Source organism: Pseudophryne corroboree, chromosome 6, assembly GCF_028390025.1.
Source record: "Pseudophryne corroboree isolate aPseCor3 chromosome 6, aPseCor3.hap2, whole genome shotgun sequence".
NCBI lineage: Eukaryota > Metazoa > Chordata > Amphibia > Anura > Myobatrachidae > Pseudophryne > Pseudophryne corroboree.
In genome coordinates this window covers 424,033,782-424,056,494 of record NC_086449.1, presented here as the reverse complement: position 1 = coordinate 424,056,494, position 22,713 = coordinate 424,033,782, and the positions used below count along the sequence as shown (strand labels likewise).

At 47.0% G+C, this 22,713-nt stretch overlaps 1 protein-coding gene across 3 annotated transcripts in view; it reads left to right on the top strand.

The window, feature by feature from the left end:
* The window catches only part of FBXL13 (F-box and leucine rich repeat protein 13), a 656,615-nt gene that overhangs the window by 612,308 nt on the left and 21,594 nt on the right, over positions 1-22,713 (top strand). For all 3 annotated transcript variants that reach the window (XM_063926996.1, XM_063926997.1, XM_063926998.1), the window contains exon 19: positions 3,769-3,903. In XM_063926996.1, coding sequence (XP_063783066.1) covers positions 3,769-3,903 — 135 coding nt within the window. The remainder of the gene's footprint in view (positions 1-3,768; positions 3,904-22,713) is intronic.

Here is a 22,713-nt window from a genome sequence, read left to right as displayed (position 1 = left end):
ATTGTACAAAACACTGAAGCTGAATGTCACAATCCTCATAGAAAAGCATTTATGCCCTTATCCTTGGCTAAGTAATTTGCCCTGTTGTATCTGTAGCGGTGCCAAATCAGACATGTAAATATAGACACAGAAGCATTGGTGTATTTATAATGGGATCAGTGCACATGGGCCCTGAGTCCAGGGGGCCCCACACCACACACGCCCGCTAGTGCTCAGACTCTCAGTGCAGCTGGCAGAGAGGAGGGGGCCCGAATGATGCGACCATGCCTGCAAGTGCTCTGTCTGACCTGGTCGCAGGATGAGAGTGTTAGTAGCGACGGGGAAGGGAAACTTCCCTCCGCTGCTGCTGTCAGAGGGACCCCCAGGCCCCCCTTGTATACCTGGAGGCTGTCCCGGCTTTCAAAATGAAAACAGCGATGGTCGCAATGTTTCCGATGGTCGCAAAATTTTTTAAATAAGAATTTTTTTAACTAAAATCATTTGGAATAGGGTTAAATTCATGTTCTTCACCTAATTTATTAAAGAAAGCGACAATTTCGGAGCGGTTTTTGGCAAAATAAATCGGGCAATTATCTTCTGGCATGTAGAAGCTATAATCGGAAATGCACCAAAGCCCTGACTGTGCATGAACTGTTTAGGGAGCAAATCAGAACCCCAGAACAGAGACAGGCCTCTAGCAATTCATTAGACTGCAGCTACGTAGCTGCACGTGCAGAGACAGGCTCCTTACAATTAACTTTATTGCAGGTGAGTAGCTGTACATACAGAGAAAGCTTCCTGGCTGCTAGTAACAGCCAGTGCCAACAGGCAGTGCGGACCACAGAGAGTCCCAGATGCCTAGCAACCATTGGGACCATCAGCCATTGCGGCTGGTGTGATGTAGTGTCTCGGGACCCGCCGGCTCTGTGAGCCACAGCAACGGCACATAACATATTTCATGCCAGCAATCTAGGACTTTTGATGAGAGATATTATTTCGGAATTATTTATTAACAGTTTCTTATACAGCGCAGCAAATTCCGTTGCGCGTTACAATTGGAAATAACAATGATATAACAAAACTGGGTAATAACAAACAGTCATAGAGGTAGGAAGGCCCTGCTCGCAAGCTTACAATCTATAGGGAAATAGGCATGGATACACAAGGATAGGTGCTATCTATTGCATAGTTGTCCACCAGATTGCAAAGGTTCTTGGTGGGCTGTATGATATGGTCATACAGCAATGATGAACTGGGGTCGAGAGGAAGGGAAAGTGAAGAACGAGAAGACATGTGAGGATATGTGTGGACTGTGCAGAGTTGATGCAATTTGATAGGAAAGTTCATGAATTATGTGGGCGGTTCTGAAATTTGATACGCTTGCCTGAAGAGGTGAGTTTTCAGGGAACGCTTGAAGGTTTGGAGACTAGATGAGAGTCTTATTGTATATGGTAGGGCATTCCACAGAGTGGGTGCAGCCCGATGAAAGTCCTGCAATCGTGAGTGGGAGCGAGTAATGAGTGTGGATGAGAGACGCAGATCTTGTGAAGAGTGAAGGGGTCGGGTTGGGAGATATTTTGAGATAAGCGAAGTGATGTACATTGGTGTACTTTGGTTAATGGCCTTGTGTGTGAGTAAAAGTATTTTATATTGAATACGGTAGAATACAGGTAACCAATGGAGGGACTGACAGAGCGGATCTGCAGATGATGAATGTCTAGCAAGGAAGATTAGCCTCGTAGCTGCATTCAGAATGGATTGTAGTGGTGAGAGTCTCGTTTTGGGAAGACCAGTTAGGAGACTATTGCAATAATCAATGCGGGAGAAAATGAGAACATGGATTAGAGTTTTAGCAGTGTCTTGTGTAATTATGTAAAATATCTAATGTGGAAATGAAAGAAAGCTGCTGTTAACTGCCTCACTTCAAAATATGTCAGAGAAGTTTTCGATCCCTGTGTGGTTAGATAAATATAATGGGAACTTGGGGAATTACAAGGGCGTCAACTTTTAGAAAACTGCTTGTGTTTTCTTGGTATTGCCACTATAAGCTCTTACATCATCATGTAGCAACCACATTAGTGGAATTATAGCAGGAAATACATAGTCATACTCATTTAACATCTATATCACTTTACTCGTTAAACCCAATAAAATCCACAGCAACTGGCTTCTTACCATCCCATCACAATCTTAACAAACATTAGTTAAGATAAATGCAAGGAGAATAAAGTCCATATTACCACACTTTCTTACTGAGCACTAACTGGACTTTGTTAGAAGCGGACATTACTGTAGTAGTTGCTTCCACACAACATCTGGTAAACTCACAATCTTTTTAAGTTTAGATGCCTTCAGTGCCTCTTACATGGTATTTAGCCTGAACCTCTTTGCTGTGCGGAAGACCAGGGCATTTGATTCCAATATTGTGAATTTGTTACAAATTTAAGCCAACCCTGCTACATTACTTTTATTAAATGGTCTCAAAGGAATTAAGATCCCAACAGCGAGGGGCCGACAGGGATGACCATTTTTCTCTATACTTTCCTAGACGCCTATTTATCATCCCAAAGGTGTGACCAAATACATCTAAAGCTGGGCGACGGGAACCAGAAGGGAAGCCGGAATCGGCAAGTGGAGCGATGGGGGCAGCCATGCTGCATTCGGCAACATGGCCCTCACTAGCATGGTCTTCCATCAGTCCTGCATATAGGACCGACGGATGACGCCACTGACAACACGCAAGAGTGCGCATCGTCAGCGCCAGAGCGGGTACACTCTAACTGATGTACCCTATATATCAGTTCAATCCAATGGAATAGACAACATATTGTCTAGTATGTACCCAGCTTAACAACAGATACTTTAAGTATAATTCAGGGGAAGCTGACCTTTACTATTGCTTATAGGATGCTCACTGGTCAGACATTATACACAACAGAATTTAGGCCGTGATTCAGAGGTGGCGGCAGTTACAAAATGCTATTGTCATTTGTTTTTTCCAGATTGGAGGCTGTGGTAATATGCAAATGCTATATTTATCCTTCCCTTTCTGTACTTGAGTGCAACAGAATGTACAAGCCCTGACACCACCAATAAATGCGTATGGTGTTGCCTTGCCATTCCCAGCCAGCGATCCCTTACACAACAGCATAAGGAGCTGTACAGTTACAGAATAACACACGACGCAGGGATTTCTGGACTTTCTGCTCATGTGCAGTAGCAAATAATCACGCAGCTGGGTAAACATCGGCATTGCCTCCACCTCCGAATCAGGCCTTAATCAACTATATCACATTTACCCCAGATGGGCATTTTTTGGGGGTGGAATTCCTGAACACCAGCGAATAGCACAACTTCTCCTTTAGGCACCTCCTGCATGCATTACCATATTTCCGCGGTGCAGAAGCGGCCATCTCTGAACCCGGTACTTATATTAGTAACGGAGGACCCTCTCATTCAGTTGAAATAAAATCCCATGGACATTTTCCCCCAACGGCTAGTTACAGCTCCTGTACATACCTTCTCCTGCATAAAAGACAATTATCTCAATACAATTGTTTTGTGACTAACATGTTTTGAACCAATTATTTTACATTCTGGGAATGTCTATGCTTAAATAATAGTTTCACTGTTTGTCACAATCTATAATGCTTCAATACAAATTATATATATATATATATATATATATGTATAATATGTATAATGTATTATTTCTCTTGTGTCACTCAGTCTAACAAAAAGAAACTGTGCTTTCACGTGTTTAAATAATGTCTTTTTGTCAATTAACAGAAATTTTGCCATCAATCAAGGGATTTAGAACTGCTGGATATTTCACACTGTTTGCAGGCAACAAATAACACACTGAAAACCATAGCATTTTGCTGTAAGATGCTCACATCCATCAACATTGCAGGGTGTCCAAAGGTAAATTTTAAACATTGAAGAGACTGAAAGGTGAGGAATACAGCAACAAGCATTATGTACACTGGATGAGGCAGAACATGCCATCATACATGGCAGAGGGGAGGTTTTTTTTAATGAGAATGTCATTACTGAATGCCGGAAAGTAGTTTGGTTATTTTTGTTATTATGATTTCATTTGCTGCACCAGTGTCTGCCATCGCCTCCTACGGCACCATGAATGCCTAATTCTGGTCCACAGCCCAGTGCCAAAGGAAGGCAAAGGCTCCAGTGCAAAGTGTACAGTATATGTGGCCACCTTAGTGCCACCCAGTTTTCTGCAACAAATATTTTTGTTAAATGTGATCAGTATGCAGGGGAGCCCAATGAGAAAATAGAATACAAGTATCCCCTTGTTCAGGGACAGCTCTTATTATCTGTCATTTTGTCACTTCCCCCATTTTGTATTTTCAGTTCTTTTTTTCCCCATGAACAATTTTCTAACTTCAGCAGAACACTGTCATAAATCAACTAAAGGGTGGATTCCAGGTTCACAAAAGAACCTCTTCACTTATATCTCCTCTCACATGGGTCTAGGTCTATTGTTAGCAACTGGGGACAGGATCTGACACTGGCCTGCCCTCAAGCTGATGGCATCAATGGAAAAACGGTATTCTCCTCAAACTTTTCTTTTATGACCTGGACATTTTATACTTTGAAATTTACCTATTTTAGATAAGAAAAAGGGGAATTTGCATTTCTTTTATATAATGTGAGAAAAAAAAAATAAACGTATGTATGAAAATTAACAAAGTTGTACAACATTACCACAAAAAGAATTAGCTTTTAGAGATTTACAGTGCATCCGGAAAGTATTCACAGCGCTCCACTTTTCCACATTTTGTTATTCCAAACTGGAATGAATAAATTTTTTCCATCAAAATTCTACATACTGGGGGTCATTCCGAGTTGTTCGCTCGTTATTTTTTTCTCGCAACGGAGCGTTTAGTCGCTCATGCGCAATGTCCGCAGTGCGACTGCGCCAAGTAAATTTGCTATGCAGTTAGGAATTTTACTCACGGCATTACGAGGTTTTTTCTTCGTTCTGGTGATCGTAATGTGATTGACAGGAAGTGGGTGTTTCTGGGCGGAAACAGGCCGTTTTATGGGAGTGTGTGAAAAAACGCTACCGTTTCTGGGAAAAACGCGGGAGTGGCTGGAGAAACGGAGGAGTGTCTGGGCGAACGCTGGGTGTGTTTGTGACGTCAAACCAGGAACGACAAGCACTGAACTGATCGCAGATGCCGAGTAAGTCTGGAGCTACTCAGAAACTGCTAAGAAGTGTCTATTCGCAATTCTGCTAATCTTTCGTTCGCAATTTTGATAAGCTAAGATTCACTCCCAGTAGGCGGCGGCTCAGCGTGTGCAAAGCTGCTAAAAGCAGCTTGCGAGCGAACAACTCGGAATGACCCCCACAATACGCCATAATGACAACGTGAAAAAAGTGTTTTTGAGATTTTTGCTAATTTATTAAATATAAAAAACTAAGAAATCACATGTCAATAAGTATTCACAGCCTTTGCTCAATACTTTGTTGATGCACCTTTGGCAGCAATTACAGCCTCAAGTCTTTTTGAATATGATGCCACAAGCTTGGCACACCTGTCTTTGGGCAGTTTTGCTCATTCCTCTTTGCAGCACCTCTCAAGCTCCATCAGGTTGGATGGGAAGCGTCTGTGCACAGTCATTTTCAGATCTCTCCAGGGATGTTCAATCGGATTCAAGTCTGGGCTCTGGCTGGGCCACTCAAGGACATTCACAGAGTTGTCCTGAAGCCAATCCTTTGATATCTTGGCTTTGTGTTTAGAACTGTTGTCCTGCTGAAAGATAAACCATCGCCCCAGTCTGAGGTCAAGAGCGGTCTGGAGCAGGTTTTAATACAGGATGTCTCTGTACATTGCTGCATTCATCTTTCCCTCTATCCTGACTAGTCTCCCAGTTCCTGCAGCTGAAAAACATCCCCCACAGCATGATGCTGCCACCACCATGCTTCACTGTAGGGATGGTATTGGCCTCGTGATGAGCGGTGCCTGGTTTCCTCCAAACATGACGTCTGGCATTCACGCCATAGAGTTCAATCTTTGTCCCATCAGACCAGAGAATTTTGTTTCTCATGGTCTGAGAGTCCTTCAGGTGCATTTTGTCAAACTCCAGGCGGGCTGCCATGTGTTTCTCACTAAGGAGTGGCTTCTGTCTGGCCACTCTACCATACAGGCCTGATTGGTGAATTGCTGCAGAGATGGTTGTCCTTCTGGAAGGTTCTCCTCTCTCCATAGAGGAATGCTGTAGCTCTGACAGAGTGACCGTCGGGTTCATAGTCATCTCCCTGACTAGGGCCCTTCTCCCCCGATCGCTCGGTTTAGATGGCCGGCCGGCCGGCACTAAGAAGAGTCCTGGTGGTTCCAAACTTCTTTCATTTACGGATGATGGAGGCCACTGTGCTCATTGGGACCTTCAAAGCAGCAGATATTTTTCAGTACCCTTCCCCAGATTTGTGCCTCGAGACAATCCTGTCTCGGAGGTCTACAGACAATTCATGCTTGGTTTGTGCTCAGACATGCACTGTCAACAGTGGGACCTTATGTAGACAGGTGTGTGCCTTACCAAATCATGTCCAATCAACAATTTACCACAGTAAAGCTGTAGGAACATCTCAAGGATGATCAGTGGAAACAGGATGCACCTGAGCTCAATTATGAGCTTCATGGCAAAAGCTGTGAATACTTATGTACATGTGATGTAACAACAGAATGTGTAAAACGTTTAGCACTGTGACTACTTTTCGGATGCACTGTACAACTATATAGTATATCACTTTCACGAATTATGCCCCAGATGTAGTCTCCCATCATGTTCTCGTTATACTGTCCTTCGTAGCAGTGTTCAAACTCCAGTATATCCTGGTGGAAGCGCCTTGCTCCTCAGAGTACGCTTCCATGTTCTCCTTGAATTTCTCAAGACGAGCATCAAGAATTTGTACATTGAGAGACATACTGCACCTTATTGTGCAGAAGTTGTTTAGCTTTGTGATTGCCCAGGAAGCCCCGAACCACTGCAATAAAGCTGGTCCACACAAGCTTCCTCCTTCTGAGCGAACATTTTGTGAATTCCTTACACTGCCTGATCTTCCTAATCTGTGGTCCCACAAAAACACTGGCTTTGACCTTTGCAATAGACATATCAAAATGCATCTGCAGAATGCTTGCAGCCTCTTGATGCCAACTCTGAAAAATGCATATATGTGTCCACTTTGGAAACTGAGTAAACTGAACTGGTAGGCTTAAGCACCGGCTTATTTATAATGGGTGCAGTGTGTGCGAAGCATATCGGTCCAAGGGGGCCCACATCCATTTTGTCAATACTTACCCTCCAGAGTCCCGTGTTGGGAGCAGCAACGCTACAGAAATCACCAGGAAAATGATGCAGCAGCCATTTTCCCGGTGTTTTGCCCAGAGACCTGCGCATGCCCTCTAAACTCTATCTGACAGTGACACATAATTCTGGGGGGCGAGCAGATACAGCAGGAGTGCGGCTGAATGCTTTGTCCTGGTGGCAGCCGTGATGTACACCCAGCTGATCATCAGTGAGCTTTCCATTCTTGCAGACTCCCAGCAATAAGAAGCAGCATTTGGAGGTACAGTCAGTGTTATTGGGCTTCCCTCTGGCAGAGTTGCACTACTCTGCAGCCCCCGTTTTGCAACCACACTGAAGTATCAGAAATGTCCTTGAAAATAAAGCTGGATACACACTAGACGATATGCTCCATGAGCCTTTGAACTCCCGGGCAAATGACTTAGTGCATATACACTGAACGACATTGCTAATGAGATCGTTCAGTGACGTCATCCTGCACAAAACACGAACATGCAGTTTCTGACGATATCGTCAGATTGATATGCATGAACAGACGATAGGCAATATCGTTAACAACCCACGGGAGCACGCATCGTTAATGATATTGTGCGTACAAACTGGACGATTATCACAATGATGTGCCGTTATCATTCAAAAAAAATGTCTATTGTGTAACCAGCTTTAGAACATTTCAAAATATCTCTGTCCAGGTCTCAAATGCATAGTTTGTGGAAAATAACTGCTATTTTCTATACTCTTGTGGCATAGGCAAATTAAGAAATAACACTTCAAACACAATGAAAAAAGTAGGGATTTTAATTACCTACTGGTAAATCCTTTTCTCGTAGTCCGTAGAGGATACTGGGGTTCCATTTAGTACCGTGGGGTATAGACGGGGCCACTAGGAGCCATGGGCACTTTAAGAATTTGATAGTGTGGGCTGGCTCCTCCCTCTATGCCCCTCCTACCAGACTCAGTCTAGGAAACTGTGCCCGTGGAGACGGACATACTTTGAGAGAAGGATATAAAGGATAGTGGTGAGATTCCGAACCAGCACACACAAACAGAGGAAAGCTATGCTAACCCAACTTTAAACAGGAACAGCAACAGCTGAACCAACAATACTTAACCAAGTAACAGTGCAGGAAGAACGAACTTTAAACAGGAACAGCAACAGCTGAACCAACAATACTTAACCAAGTAACAGTGCAGGAAGAACGAAGCACCGGGCGGCCGCCCAGTATCCTCTATGGACTACGAGAAAAGGATTTACTGGTAGGTAATTAAAATCCTATTTTCTCTTACGTCCTAGAGGATACTGGGGTTCCATTTAGTACCATAGGGATATACCAAAGCTCCCAAACCGGGTGGGAGAGTGCTGAGGTTCCTGAAGAACTGATTGACCGATTGACCAAACTGAAGGTCCTCAGAAGCCAAAGTATCGAACTTGTAAAACTTAGCAAACGTGTTCGAACCAGACCAAGTAGTCGCTCGGCAGAGCTGTAAAGCCGAGACACCCCGGGCAGCCGCCCAGGAAGAGCCCACCAACCTAGTAGAGTGGGCCTGTACAGATTTTGGAACCGGCAAACCTGCCGTGAAATAAGCATGCTGGATAGTGAGCCTGATCCAGCGTGCAACTGTCTGCTTTGAAGCAGGACACCCAATTTTATTGGGATCATAAAGAACGAACAGCGAATCAGATTTCCTGTGACGAGCTGTCCTCTTTAAGTATACCTTCAAAGCCCTCACAACATCCAAAGACTTTGAAGTAGCAGATGTGTCGGTGATAACCGGAACCACAATAGGTTTATTGATGTGAAACGCAGACACCACTTTAGGAAGAAATTGCTGACGAGTTCTGAGTTCAGCTCTGTCCTCATGGAAAATTAAATAGGGGCTTTTTGGAAGACAAAGCCCCCAGCTCTGACACACGTCTTGCTGAAGCCAAGGCCAACAGTATGACGGTCTTCCACGTAAGATATTTTACGTCCACCTCCTGTAATGGTTCAAACCAGTCCGATTGGAGGAACTGCAGCAACAAATTGAGATCCCAAGGTGCCGTGGGAGGCACAAAAAGGAGGTTGGATGTGCAGAACACCTTTCAAGAACGTCTGGACCTCATGGAGAGAAGCCAATTGTTTTTGAAAGAAAATGGACAAGGCTGAAATCTGGACTTTTATGGAGCCCAGACGTAGGCCCACATCCACACCTGCTTGCAGAAAAAGCAGGAAACGTCCCAGATGAAATTCCACAGCAGAATAATTTCTGCTCTGACACCAAGAGACGTATTTCTTCCAAATACGCTGGTAATGTTTAGATGTTACCCCCTTTTAGGGATTCCTCTTCTGGCTAGAATCAGCCATTCAACTTCCATGCCATCAAACGTAGCCGCGGTAAGTCCTGACAGACGAACAGGCCCTGTTGCAGAAGATCCTCGCAAAGAGGTAGAGGCCACGGATCTTCCAGGAGCATCTCCAGTAGGTCCGCGTACCAGGCCCATTCTTGACCAGTCCGGAGCAATGAGTATTGCTTGAACCTTTTCCCTTTTTATTATTTTTAGAATTCCTGGGATCAGAGGAAGTGGAAGAAACACGATCACCATCTGATAGACCCATGGAGTCGTCAAAGCGTCTACCACCACTGCCTGTGGGTCTCTAGACCTGGAACAATACCGCTTTAGCTTCTTGTTGAGGCGAGAGGCCATCATGTCGATCTGTGGATATCCCCATCGACGTGTCAAGCACCTGAACACTTCCGGGTGAAGGCCCCACTCCCTCGGGTGCAGGTCTTGTCTGCTGAGGAAATCTGCTTCCCAGTTGTCTTCTCCCGGAATGAAGACCACTGACAATGCCACAATGTTTTTTCCGCCCAGAGAAGAATCCTTGACACCTCTGACATTGTTGATCTGCTTTTCGTTCTGCCCTGTCGGTTTATGTACGTCACCGCCGTCACATTGCCCGACTGAACCTGAATGGCCCGATCTTGAAGAAGATATGAGGCCTGCAGAAGGGCGTTGTATATGGCCCTGAGTTCCAGAATGTTGATTGGAAGGATGACTTCCTGACTTGACCATATTCCTTGAAACTGCACCCCCTGGGTGACTGCTCCCCAACCTCTGAGGCTTGCGTCTGTGGTTAACAGGATCCAGTTCTGAATTCCGAACCTCCGACCCTCGATGAGGTGAGAAGTCTGTGGCCACCACAGAAGGGAGATCCTGGCTTTTGGCGACAGACGGATTCTCTGGTGCATGTGAAGATGCGATCCAGACCATTTGTCCAACAGATCCAGCTGGAAGGGTCTTGTGTGAAACCTTCTGTATTGAAGCGCCTCATAAGAGGCCACCATTTTCCCCAAAAGGCAAATGCATAGATGCACAGATATCCGGGTTGGCTTCAGGACATCCAGAACCATCGACTGGATTACCAATGCCTTTTCCAACGGAAGGAACACTTTCTGCGACTCGGTGTCCAGTATCATTCCCAGGAATGGAAGCCTCCGTGTTGGCTCTAGGTGAGATTTTGGAAGGTTCAGAGTCCACCCGGAATCCAGGAGAAGATTGGTTGAGAGACCAATGCTGTCCAGCATCCTCTCCCTGGACGGCGCCTTTATAAGAAGATCGTCCAGGTACGGAATTATATTCACTCCTTATTTGTGGAGTATAAACATCATCTCTGCCATCACTTTGGTGAATACCCTCGGTGCCGTGGAGAGGCCAAATGGCAGGGCCTGAAACTGGTAGTGACAGTCCTACAGTGCAAACTGTAGATAAGCCTGATGAGGCGGCCAGATCGGAATGTGAAGGTACGCATCCTTGATAGCCAGAGACACTAGGAATTCCCCTTCCTCCAGACCTGAGATCACCGCTCTCAGAGTCTCCCATCTTGAATTTGAACACTCGTAAGTATGGGTTCAACAATTTTAGATTCAAAATTGGTCTTACCGAACCGTCCAGATTCGGTACTACAAACAAGTTGGAATAATGCTCGCTGCAGTTTCTCGCAGTGCAGCGATCGGGTCAGAACTGCGCATGTGCCGGCGCCGCAGTGCGCCAGCACATGCCATCCGTCGTTGCCTAGCGATCGCCTCTGAAGCAGAGGCGGTCGCTGGGCGGGAGGAGTCTAGACGGCGGCGTTAAGCCACCGTTTCGGGGGCACGGTCCAGCTAACGCAGGTGTGGCCAGACTTTTGGGGGGGCGGGCGGCGGCGTGACGTCACACGCAGCCGCTGCAGGCCGGGGAGCAACGAGCAGCTCCCGGCCAGCACGCTAAAGCTGCGCTGGTCGGGAGCTACTCTTGAAGTGCAATAGCATCGCCGCTGTGTGATGCCTTTGCACTTCTGCGGGAGTAGGTCGGCACTGACAAACGGGGCGGACTAGCACTGTGCTGGGCGTCCCCCCGCATGTCAGTGTGAATGATCGTAGCTGTGCTAAATTTAGCACAGCTACGATCAACTCGGAATGACCCCCCAATATCCCTTGTTTTGGAGATGAGGTGGAACTGGAACAATGACCTGAGTCTGTACCAACTTTTTAATGGCATCCTGTAAGGTTATACTTGTCTCCTGTGAAACTTGAAAGCCTGATTTGAAGAATCTGTGAGGTGGGAGCTCCTGAAACTCCAGTCTGTACCCCTGGGAAATAAGATCTATGACCCAGGGATCCTGGCATGATGTTGTCCAGATGTGACTGAAAATTTTTAGGTCGGGCTCCCACCTGACAGCCCTCCAGGCATCGCGGTCCACCGTCATGCTGAAGGTTTTGAGGAAGCAGAGCCTGAGCTCGGTTCCTGAGCACCTTCAGTTGCTGGTTTGCGTGGTTTACCTCTTGCGCCTCTGGAAGTCGTAGAAGCACCTCTGGATTTTGTGATCCACGTACATGCAATAGTGGCTCTCTGAGCCACCCCAGCAGCTGTTTACAATGATTTGAGTGTAGTCTCAATTTTACGATCAGCCGTGTCTTTTAGGGAGGTTGCACCAGGGACAGGCAATACAATTTTCCGTGACAGCCTAGAGACTGATGCGTCTACTATTGGTGGATTTTCCCATCCTCCAGAGCAGGCATTCCCAACCACGGTCCTCAAGGCACACCAACAGTGCAGGTTTTAGTGATATCCAGGCTGCAGCACAGATGGTTAAATCAAAATTCCTGAGATACTAATTAAGTCACCTGTGCTGAAGCCTGGATATCACTAAAACCTGCACTGTTGGTGTGCCTTGAGGACCGTGGTTGGGAATGCCTGCTCCAGAGGAAAAGGAAAAGATGAGACCAACCTTTTAGGGATTTGAAATTTCTTATCAGGATTAACCCACGGTTCTTCAAACAGGGTATTCAATTCCTTTGACGCAGGAAAAGTGACTGAGGACTTATTTTTTTACATTAAAAATAAGATTTTACGTACCGGTAAATCTATTTCTCGTAGTCCGTAGTGGATGCTGGGGACTCCGTAAGGACCATGGGGAATAGACGGGCTCCGCAGGAGACAGGGCACTTTAAGAAAGAATTTGGATTCTGGTGTGCTCTGGCTCCTCCCTCTATGTCCCTCCTCCAGACCTCAGTTAGAGAAACTGTGCCCGGAAGAGCTGACAGTACAAGGAAAGGATTTTGGAATCCAGGGCAAGACTCATACCAGTCACACCAATCACACCGTATAACTTGTGATAAACTTACCCAGTTAACAGTATGAACAACAACGGAGCATCAGATCAACCCTGATGCAACCATAACATATTATTATTATTGTTATTTAAGCAATAACTATATACAAGTATTGCAGAAGAAGTCCGCACTTGGGACGGGCGCCCAGCATCCACTACGGACTACGAGAAATAGATTTACCGGTAAGTAAAATCTTATTTTCTCTAACGTCCTAGTGGATGCTGGGGACTCCGTAAGGAACATGGGGATTATACCAAAGCTCCCAAACGGGCGGGAGAGTGCGGATGACTCTGCAGCACCAAATGAGCAAACACAAGATCCTCCTCAGCCAGGGTATCAAACTTGTAGAACTTTGCAAAAGTGTTCGAACTTGACCAAGTAGCTGCTCGGCAAAGCTGTAATGCCGAGACCCCTCGGGCAGCCGCCCAAGAAGAGCCCACCTTCCTTGTGGAGTGGGCTTTTACTGATTTTGGCAGCGGCAATCCAGCCGCAGAATGAGCCTGCTGAATCGTGTTACAGATCCAGCGAGCAATAGTTTGCTTTGAAGCAGGAGCACCCAGCTTGTTGGATGCATACAGGATAAACAGCGACTCAGTTTTCCTGACTCTAGCCGTTCTGGCTACATAAACCTTTAAAGCCCTGACCACATCTAGTAACTCGGAATCCTCCAAGTCACTAGTAGCCACAGGCACCACAATAGGTTGGTTCATATGAAAAGATGACACCACTTTTGGCAGAAATTGTAGACTGGTCCGCAATTCTGCCCTGTCCATATGGAAAACCAGATAGGGGCTTTTATGTGACAAAGCTGCTAATTCTGACACACGCCTAGCTGAAGCCAAGGCTAATAGCATGACCACCTTCCAAGTGAGAAATTTTAACTCCACGGTTTTAAGTGGCTCAAACCAGTGTGACTTCAGGAAACTCAACACCACGTTAAGATCCCAAGGTGCCACTGGAGGCACAAAAGGGGGCTGAATATGCAGCACTCCCTTTACAAACGTCTGAACTTCAGGCAGAGAAGCCAGTTCTTTTTGAAAGAAAATAGACAGGGCCGAAATCTGGACCTTAATGGAACCCAATTTTAGGCCTAAAGTCACTCCCGCCTGTAGGAAGTGAAGGAAACGGCCCAGCTGGAATTCCTCCGTGGGGGCATTCCTGGCCTCACACCAAGCAACATATTTTCGCCATATACGGTGATAATGTTTAGCCATCACGTCCTTCCTAGCCTTTATCAGCGTAGGAATAACCTCATCCGGAATGCCTTTTTCTGCTAGGATATGGCGTTCAACCGCCATGCCGTCAAACACAGCCGCGGTAAGTCTTGGAACAGACAGGGCCCCTGTTGCAACAAGTCCTGTCTTAGAGGCAGAGGCCATGGGTCCTCTGTGAGCATTTCTTGCAGATCTGGATACCAAGTCCTTCTTGGCCAATCCGGAACAATGAGTATTGTTCTCACTCCTCTATTTCTTATGATTCTCAGCACCTTGGGTATGAGAGGAAGAGGAGGAAATACATAAACCGACTGGAACACCCACGGTGTCACTAGTGCGTCTATAGCTATCGCCTGAGGGTCTCTTGACCTGGCGCAATACCTCTGTAGCTTTTTGTTGAGGCGGGATGCCATCATGTCCACCTGTGGCAGTTCCCACCGACTTGCAATCTGCGCGAAGACTTCTTGATGAAGTCCCCACTCTCCCGGGTGGAGGTCGTGCATGCTGAGGAAGTCTGCTTCCCAGTTGTCCACTCCCGGAATGAACACTGCTGACAGTGCGCTTACGTGATTCTCCGCCCAGCGAAGAATTCTGGTGGCTTCCGCCATCGCCACCCTGCTCCTTGTGCCGCCTTGGCTGTTTACATGAGCCACTGCGGTGATGTCGTCTGACTGAATCAGAACTGATTGGTCGCGAAGCAGGGTCTCCGCTTGACGTAGGGCGTTGTATATGGCCCTTAGTTCCAGGATATTGATGTGAAGGCAAGTCTCCTGACTTGACCACAGACCTTGGAAATTTCTTCCCTGTGTGACTGCCCCCCACCCTCGGAGACTTGCATCCGTGGTCACCAGGACCCAGTCCTGAATGCCGAATCTGCGGCCCTCGAGAAGGTGAGCACTCTGCAGCCACCACAGGAGAGACAACCTGGCCCTGGGGGATAGGGTGATCAGCCGATACATCTGAAGATGTGATCCGGACCACTTGTCCAACAGATCCCATTGAAAGGTCCTCGCACGGAACCTGCCGAAGGGAATGGCCTCGTATGATGCCACCATCTTTCCCAGGACTCGCGTGCAGTGATGCACCGACACCTGTTTCGGTTTTAATAGGTCTCTGACCAGTGTCATGAGCTCCTGAGCCTTCTCCATCGGGAGATAAACCCTCTTCTGGTCTGTGTCCAGAATCATGCCCAGGAAGGGCAGACGAGTCGTAGGAATCAACTGGAATATTTAGAATCCAGCCATGCTGTTGTAACACTTCCCGAGAGCGTGCTACGCTGATCAGCAACTGCTCTCTGGACCTCGCCTTTATGAGGAGATCGTCCAAGTATGGGATAATTGTGACCCCTTACTTTCGCAGGAGCACCATCATTTCCGCCATTACCTTGGTAAATATTCTCTGTGCCGTGGAGAGACCAAACGGCAACGTCTGGAATTTGTAATGACAATCCTGTACCACAAATCTGAGGTACGCCTGATGAGGTGGATAAATGGGGACATGAAGGTATGCATCCTTTATGTCCAGAGACACCAAAAAATCCCCCCCTTCCAGGCTTGCGATGACCGCTCTGAGCGATTCCATCTTGAACTTGAACCTTTTCAGGTATATGTTCAGGGATTTTAAATTCAATATGGGTCTGACCGTCCGGTTTCGGTACCACAAACATGGTCGAATAATAACCCTTTCCTTGTTGAAGGAGGGGAACCTTGACCACCACCTGCTGAAGATACAATTTGTGAATTGCAGCTAACACTATTTCCCTCTCTAAGGGGGAAGCTGGCAGGGCCGATTTGAGGTATCGGTGAGGGGGCATCTCCTCGAATTCCAGCCTGTGTCCCTGAGACACAATCTCTATTGCCCAGGGATCCACCTGGGAGTGAACCCACTTGTGGCTGAAATTTTGGAGACGCGCCCCCACCGGGCCTAGCTCCGCCTGTGGAGCCCCAGCGTCATGCGGTGGATTTAGTGGAAGCCGGGGAGGACTTCTGTTCCTGGGAACTAGCTGTGTTGTGCAGCTTCTTTCCTCTGCCCTTGCCTCTGGCAAGAAAGGACGCACCTCGGACTTTCTTGCCTTTTTGTGAACGAAACGACTGCATTTGGTAATACGGTGCTTTCTTAGGTTGTGAGGGAACATATGGCAAAAAATTTGACTTTCCAGCAGTAGCTGTGGAGACCAGGTCCGAGAGACCATCCCCAAACAATTCCTCACCCTTGTAAGGTAAAACCTCCATGTGCCTTTTTGAGTCGGCATCGCCTGTCCATTGCCGAGTCCACAGGACCCTTCTGGCAGAAATCGACATTGCATTTATTCTAGAGCCCAGTAGGTTAATGTCTCTTTGAGCATCTCTCATATATAGGACAGCGTCTTTTATATGCTCCAGGGTCATTAATATAGTATCCTTGTCCAAGGTATTATTCGCAGCATCTTTTAGGGTGGCCGTATCCTGTGACGGCAGGGCTACTCTCTTGGATAAGCGTGTTAGAGCTTTGTCCACCCTAGGGGAGGATTCCCAGCGTAACCTGTCCGTTGGCGGGAAAGGATACGCCATAAGCATCCGTTTGGAAATCTGCAGTTTTTTATCTGGAGATTCCCAAGCCTTTTCACATAACTCATTTAGCTCATGTGAAGGGGGAAAGGTCACCACCTGCCTTTTTTCCCCATACATATGAACCCTCTTGTCAGGGACTGGGGTTTCCTCTGTGATGTGCATCACCTCCTTCATTGCTATAATCATATAACGGATGGCTTTAGCCAATTTAGGCTGTAACTTTGCATCATCGTAATCGACAATGGAGTCAGAATCCGTGTCGGTATCTGTGTCAACAATTTGGGATAGTGGGCGCTTCTGAGACCCTGACGGCCTCTGCGACATAGGATCAGGCATGGGCTGAGACCCCGACTGTCCTAAGGTTTCCGCTTTATCCAACATTTTATGCAAGGAATTAACATTATCATTTAAAACCTTCCACATATCCATCCAATCAGGTGTCGGCGCAGACACCACATTCATTTGCTCCCGCTCTGCTTCCACATAGCCTTCCTCGTCAAACATGTCGACACAAGCGTACCGACACACCACACACACAGGGGATGCTCTTTTTGAAGACAGTTCCCCCACAAGGCCCTTTGGAGAGACAGAGAGAGAGAGAGTATGCCAGCACACACCCCAGCGCTATTTGTCCCAGGAATCACACAGTAACTTAGTGTTAACCCAGTAGCTGCTGTATTATATGTTTTTGCGCCTAATTTATGTGCCCCCCCCCTCTCTTTTTACCCTCTTCTACCGTGAATCTGCAGGGGAGAGCCTGGGGAGCTTCCTCTCAGCGGAGCTGTGGAGAAAAAATGGCGCTGGTGAGTGCTGAGGAAGAAGCCCCGCCCCCTGAGCGGCGGGCTTCTGTCCCGCGTTTCTGTACAATATAATGGCGGGGGCTCATGCATATATACAGTGCCCAACTGTATATATGCCCAACTTTTGCCAAGAGGTCCTAATTGCTGCCCAGGGCGCCCCCCCCTGCGCCCTGCACCCTACAATGACCGGAGTATGTGGGTGTAGTGTGGGAGCAATGGTGCACAGCTGCAGTGCTGTGCGCTACCTCAGTTTGAAGACTGGAGTCTTCTGCCGCCGATTTTGAAGTCTTCTTGCTTCTTTCACCCGGCTTCTGTCTTCCGGCTCTGCGAGGGGGACGGCGGCGCGGCTCCGGGATCGGACGACAAAGGGTGAGATCCTGTGTACGATCCCTCTGGAGCTAATGGTGTCCAGTAGCCTAAGAAGCAGGACCTAGCTTCAGAGAGTAGGGCTGCTTCTCTCCCCTCAGTCCCACGATGCAGGGAGTCTGTTGCCAGCAGATCTCCCTGAAAATAAAAAACCTAACAAAATACTTTCTTATAGCAAGCTCAGGAGAGCTCACTAAACAGCACCCAGCTCGTCCGGGCACAGATTCAAACTGAGGTCTGGAGGAGGGACATAGAGGGAGGAGCCAGAGCACACCAGAATCCAAATTCTTTCTTAAAGTGCCCTGTCTCCTGCGGAGCCCGTCTATTCCCCATGGTCCTTACGGAGTCCCCAGCATCCACTAGGACGTTAGAGAAATAAGATTCCTCACACTCCTCTGACACCTTATCAGGAATTTACAGAATATCTCTGATAGCCTCTATAAGAGCCTCTATTCCCTGTGACAGAGTAGCATCCCCCCACCCCCCCAATCCACCTCTCCCTCCTCCATGTCTAACCCGTCAGCGTCAGACTGCAGGATATGGGCCAGAGATCGTTTTTGCGGACAAATGGGAGGGGATTGAGCCGCTGGTTTGGGGACCGAGTCTCTATTCATAAGCTCATCCACAGTCTGTCTTAAGTATTGCATCTCGTTCTCATTGCGGGATCATTTTGTAGAAATATTGGAGATCATTCCTTTAATGGAATTAACCCACTCTGGTTCAGCCCCGCTATTTGGGAAGGTGTACTGCCCTGAGTACCCAGTAGTGAGCCCCCTGGTGAAGAGGAACACTCCGCTGTACAAGAAACACACTCTTTGCCTGACATATTGTAAATGTGACCGCACACACACACAGGAAAAGGTTAAGCACAATTAACCCACAAAGAGCCCTTCAGGGATACACAAGAGTTATTTGGAGACAGCCCCCACCGCGCCCTTATCGCTAATGCCAAGCTTAGCCGGGTCGCAGACTAAGTACCCTGATAGTACACTAATAATCGCTCCCCACCTGCTATAACCCCCTGGTACCGCTGATCTAATCTGGAGTCTCTCCGGAGGAGCTGCGCAACCGTCAGTCAGTGTCTGTGTCCACTGCAGAGGGAAAATGGTGCTGGTGAGTTGCTGGATCCGCTCATAGTGAAGGCCCCGCCCCTTCAATGGCGCGCGGTCTTTCCGCTTTTTTATACTGGCTGAGGTAGTCTGGTGCTTAAAATGGGGAGAAAACCGTTTTAAGGCTGTTTTTGCCAGTCTGGGTACAGTGTACTGAGACGCAGCTGTGTACTGTGTCTGGAGACGCATTCCACCCCGGTTAGAAGCCGTGCTTCTCCGTACCCTCATGTCGCCATAATGGACGGCGACCCGCTAACCGGGACGCCGGCTTAGTACTCACCACTCTTCTTTCTTTTGGCTCTGCTAGGGGTGGCGGTGTGCTGCGGGAATGTACGCTCACAGTGGTGGGGCTTGCGAATAGTTCCCTTAGGAGCTCAGTGTCCTGTCATTGGGGAACGGGACCATTAACCCTTCAAGAGGTTAGGCCGTTCCTCCCCCCACCAAGTGCCATGAAGCAGGCAAGCTGGTGCCATCCAGCCATGCCTGAAAATAACAAACACATAAAATAAATGCAGAACACTCTTCAGGAGCTTCCATAAGCGTGACCGGCTCCTCCGGGCACATTTTCTAAACTGAGTCTGTTAGGAGGGGCACAGAGGGAGGAGCCAGCCCACACTATCAAATTCTTAAAGTGCCCATGGCTCCTAGTGTACCCGTCTATACCCCATGGTACTAAATGAAACCCCAGTATCCTCTAGGACGTAAGAGAAATAACATTAATTACATAGTAATCAATGCAGATAGCACATACAGGACTTAATAAAAGCCTAGAAACAGCCTTAGGGATGATTGTGTATCAGTAGGAGGAGATGGAAATATTTGGACAACTACGCTCATCTAGTCAGAGCTCTTATTATTTGTTGTCAGTTTGGAATAGCTTGTTGACATCCTTTACAACTCTTCAATGGGAAAAGCTTAATGCTGTTCCAATGGTAACCGTCAACATTCAGTATGTCAACATGGTCAGTCGAATGCATGGACATTATATCGATGAATGTCAACAGATCATGTTCATTTTAAAATTTGGATCAGGCCACTCAGGGTAGTGTTAGGGCTTAAATGGACAAAAACTACTATATCGACATGCCGACGTTCAGGTCAGTGTCAGCATTTTGAACACCACCTGTCCCAATTAATCACTTGGTACGATGTAGGAAAACGAAGAGAACAAGCACCACCAGACCTGCATTCAACACTGTTGCAAAGTAAAGTTCTGCATCTTTTGTTCTTTATTGAAGCTTGGAGCAGGGGAGGGTCTATAATTGTGATTAGCATGGTGTCAGGTCCAGTCCTCAACCACTGAAGATAGACCAACAGAAGAATGAATTTTTTTGTTTTAAATAATGAGGGCATTTGTGGACCTAGTACCAACCGGTTTATTAATTTATGACATTTATTTTATCATGTCACCCAACGTCCCTACTCATTATTCAAATTGCACAGAAAGCTACATAACCTGCAAATTACTGATGGCATAAATGGTGTGCGTGTGTTTGTGTGTGTGTGTGGGGGGGGGGGGGGGGGGGGGGGGGGAGTGTGGACAGGGTGGTTGAGTGGAAGGAGAGGAACATCTACCCAGCACATGTGAGATGCACAGGCAAATGCTAAGTAGTATTGGCCCCATCCCATTACCATGGTTTAAATTTAAGTGTTCTCATTTATTAGTAAGAATGCTAATTGTGGTCACACTATCCATTATATAAAATTTTTAATTGTGCTTAAATCATCTGTGTATCCCCGTTTGTATGTTTCATAATTATTGTACAGTGGCTATAAAAGGTATTCATCTCCCCTTAGGCTGTTTCATATTTTACCATTTTGTGTAATAATGATGAATTTTATTGAAGTAATGTACACTATATTGTACCAAACAATAAAATTAGGAATAGGCCAACAATGTCAAAATTAATTAGGAACAAATAATTGGAAGTGAGTGATTGTCATTGTTTTGAGTCTATTTGGGTAAGTGTCTAATCAGTTTTCAGCCTCTCTACACTGGAATTTGAGCCCATTCTTCTTTGCAAAATGCTCAAACTTCATCAGGTTGACTGGTGATCATTGGTGGACAAGTTTTTAAATGTTGCCTTAGATGCTCCATTAGTAACCTTTTATTCTTATGCTACTCCAATGTGACTTCTGTTGTCATGTTGGAATTCTATTTCTCGTAGTCTGTAGTGGATGCTGGGAACTCCGTAAGGACCATGGGGAATAGCGGGCTCCGAAGGAGACTGGGCACATCTAAGAAAGAATTAGGACTACCTGGTGTGCACTGGCTCCTCCCTCTATGCCCCTCCTCCAGACCTCAGTTAGGAAACTGTGCCCGGAAGAGCTGACACAATAAGGAAAGGATTTGGAATCCCGGGTAAGACTCATACCAGCCACACCAATCACACCGTACAACTCGTGATACTATACCCAGTTAACAGTATGAATAACAACTGAGCCTCTCAACAGATGGCTCCAAACAATAACCCTTTAGTTAAGCAATAACTATATACAGGTATTGCAGACAATCCGCACTTGGGATGGGCGCCCAGCATCCACTACGGACTACGAGAAATAGAATTACCGGTGAGTAAATTCTTATTTTCTCTGACGTCCTAGTGGATGCTGGGAACTCCGTAAGGACCATGGGGATTATACCAAAGCTCCCACACGGGCGGGGGAGTGCGGATGACTCTGCAGCACCGAATGAGCAAACGCAAGGTCCTCCTCAGTCAGGGTATCAAACTTGTAGAATTTTGCAAATGTGTTTGAACCCGACCAAGTAGCAGCTCGGCAAAGTTGTAAAGCCGAGACCCCTCGGGCAGCCGCCCAAGAAGAGCCCACTTTCCTCGTGGAATGGGCTTTTACAGATTTAGGATGCGGCAGTCCAGCCGCAGAATGTGCAAGTTGAATCGTGCTTCAGATCCAGCGAGCAATAGTCTGCTGTGAAGAAGGAGCACCCAGCTTGTTGGGTGCATACAGGATAAATAGCGAGTCAGTCTTCCTGACTCTAGCCGTCCTGGAAACATAGATTTTCAGGGCCCTGACTACATCTAGCAACTTGGAATCCTCCAAGACCCGAGTAGCCGCAGGCACCACAATAGAGTGGTTCAAATGAAACGCTGATACCACCTTAGGAAGAAATTGGGGACGAGTCCTCAATTCCGCCCTATCCACATGGAAAATCAGATAAGGGCTTTTACTAGACAAAGCCGCCAATTTGACACACGCCTGGCCGAAGCCAAGGCCAACAGCATGACGACTTTCCACGTGAGATATTTTAGCTGCACGGTTTTAAGTGGCTCAAACCAATGCGACTTTAGGAAATCCAACACCACGTTGAGATCCCAAGGTGCCACTGGAGGCACAAAAGGGGGCTGAATATGCAGCACTCCCTTAACAAAAATCTGAACTTCAGGCCGTGAAGCCAGTTCTTTTTGGAAGAAAATCGACAGAGCCGAAATCTGGACCTTAATGGAACCCAATTTGAGGCCCATAGTCTCCCCTGACTGTAGGAAGTGCAGAAAACTGAAATTCCTCTGTTGGGGCCTTCCTGGCCTCACACCACGCAACATATTTTCGCCATATGCGGTGATAATGTATTGCGGTCACATCCTTCCTAGCTTTAATCAGCGTAGGGATGACTTCCTCCGGAATGCCCTTTTCCTTCAGGATCCGGTGTTCAACCGCCATGCCGTCAAACGTAGTCGCGGTAAGTCTTGGAACAGACAGGGCCCCTGCTGCA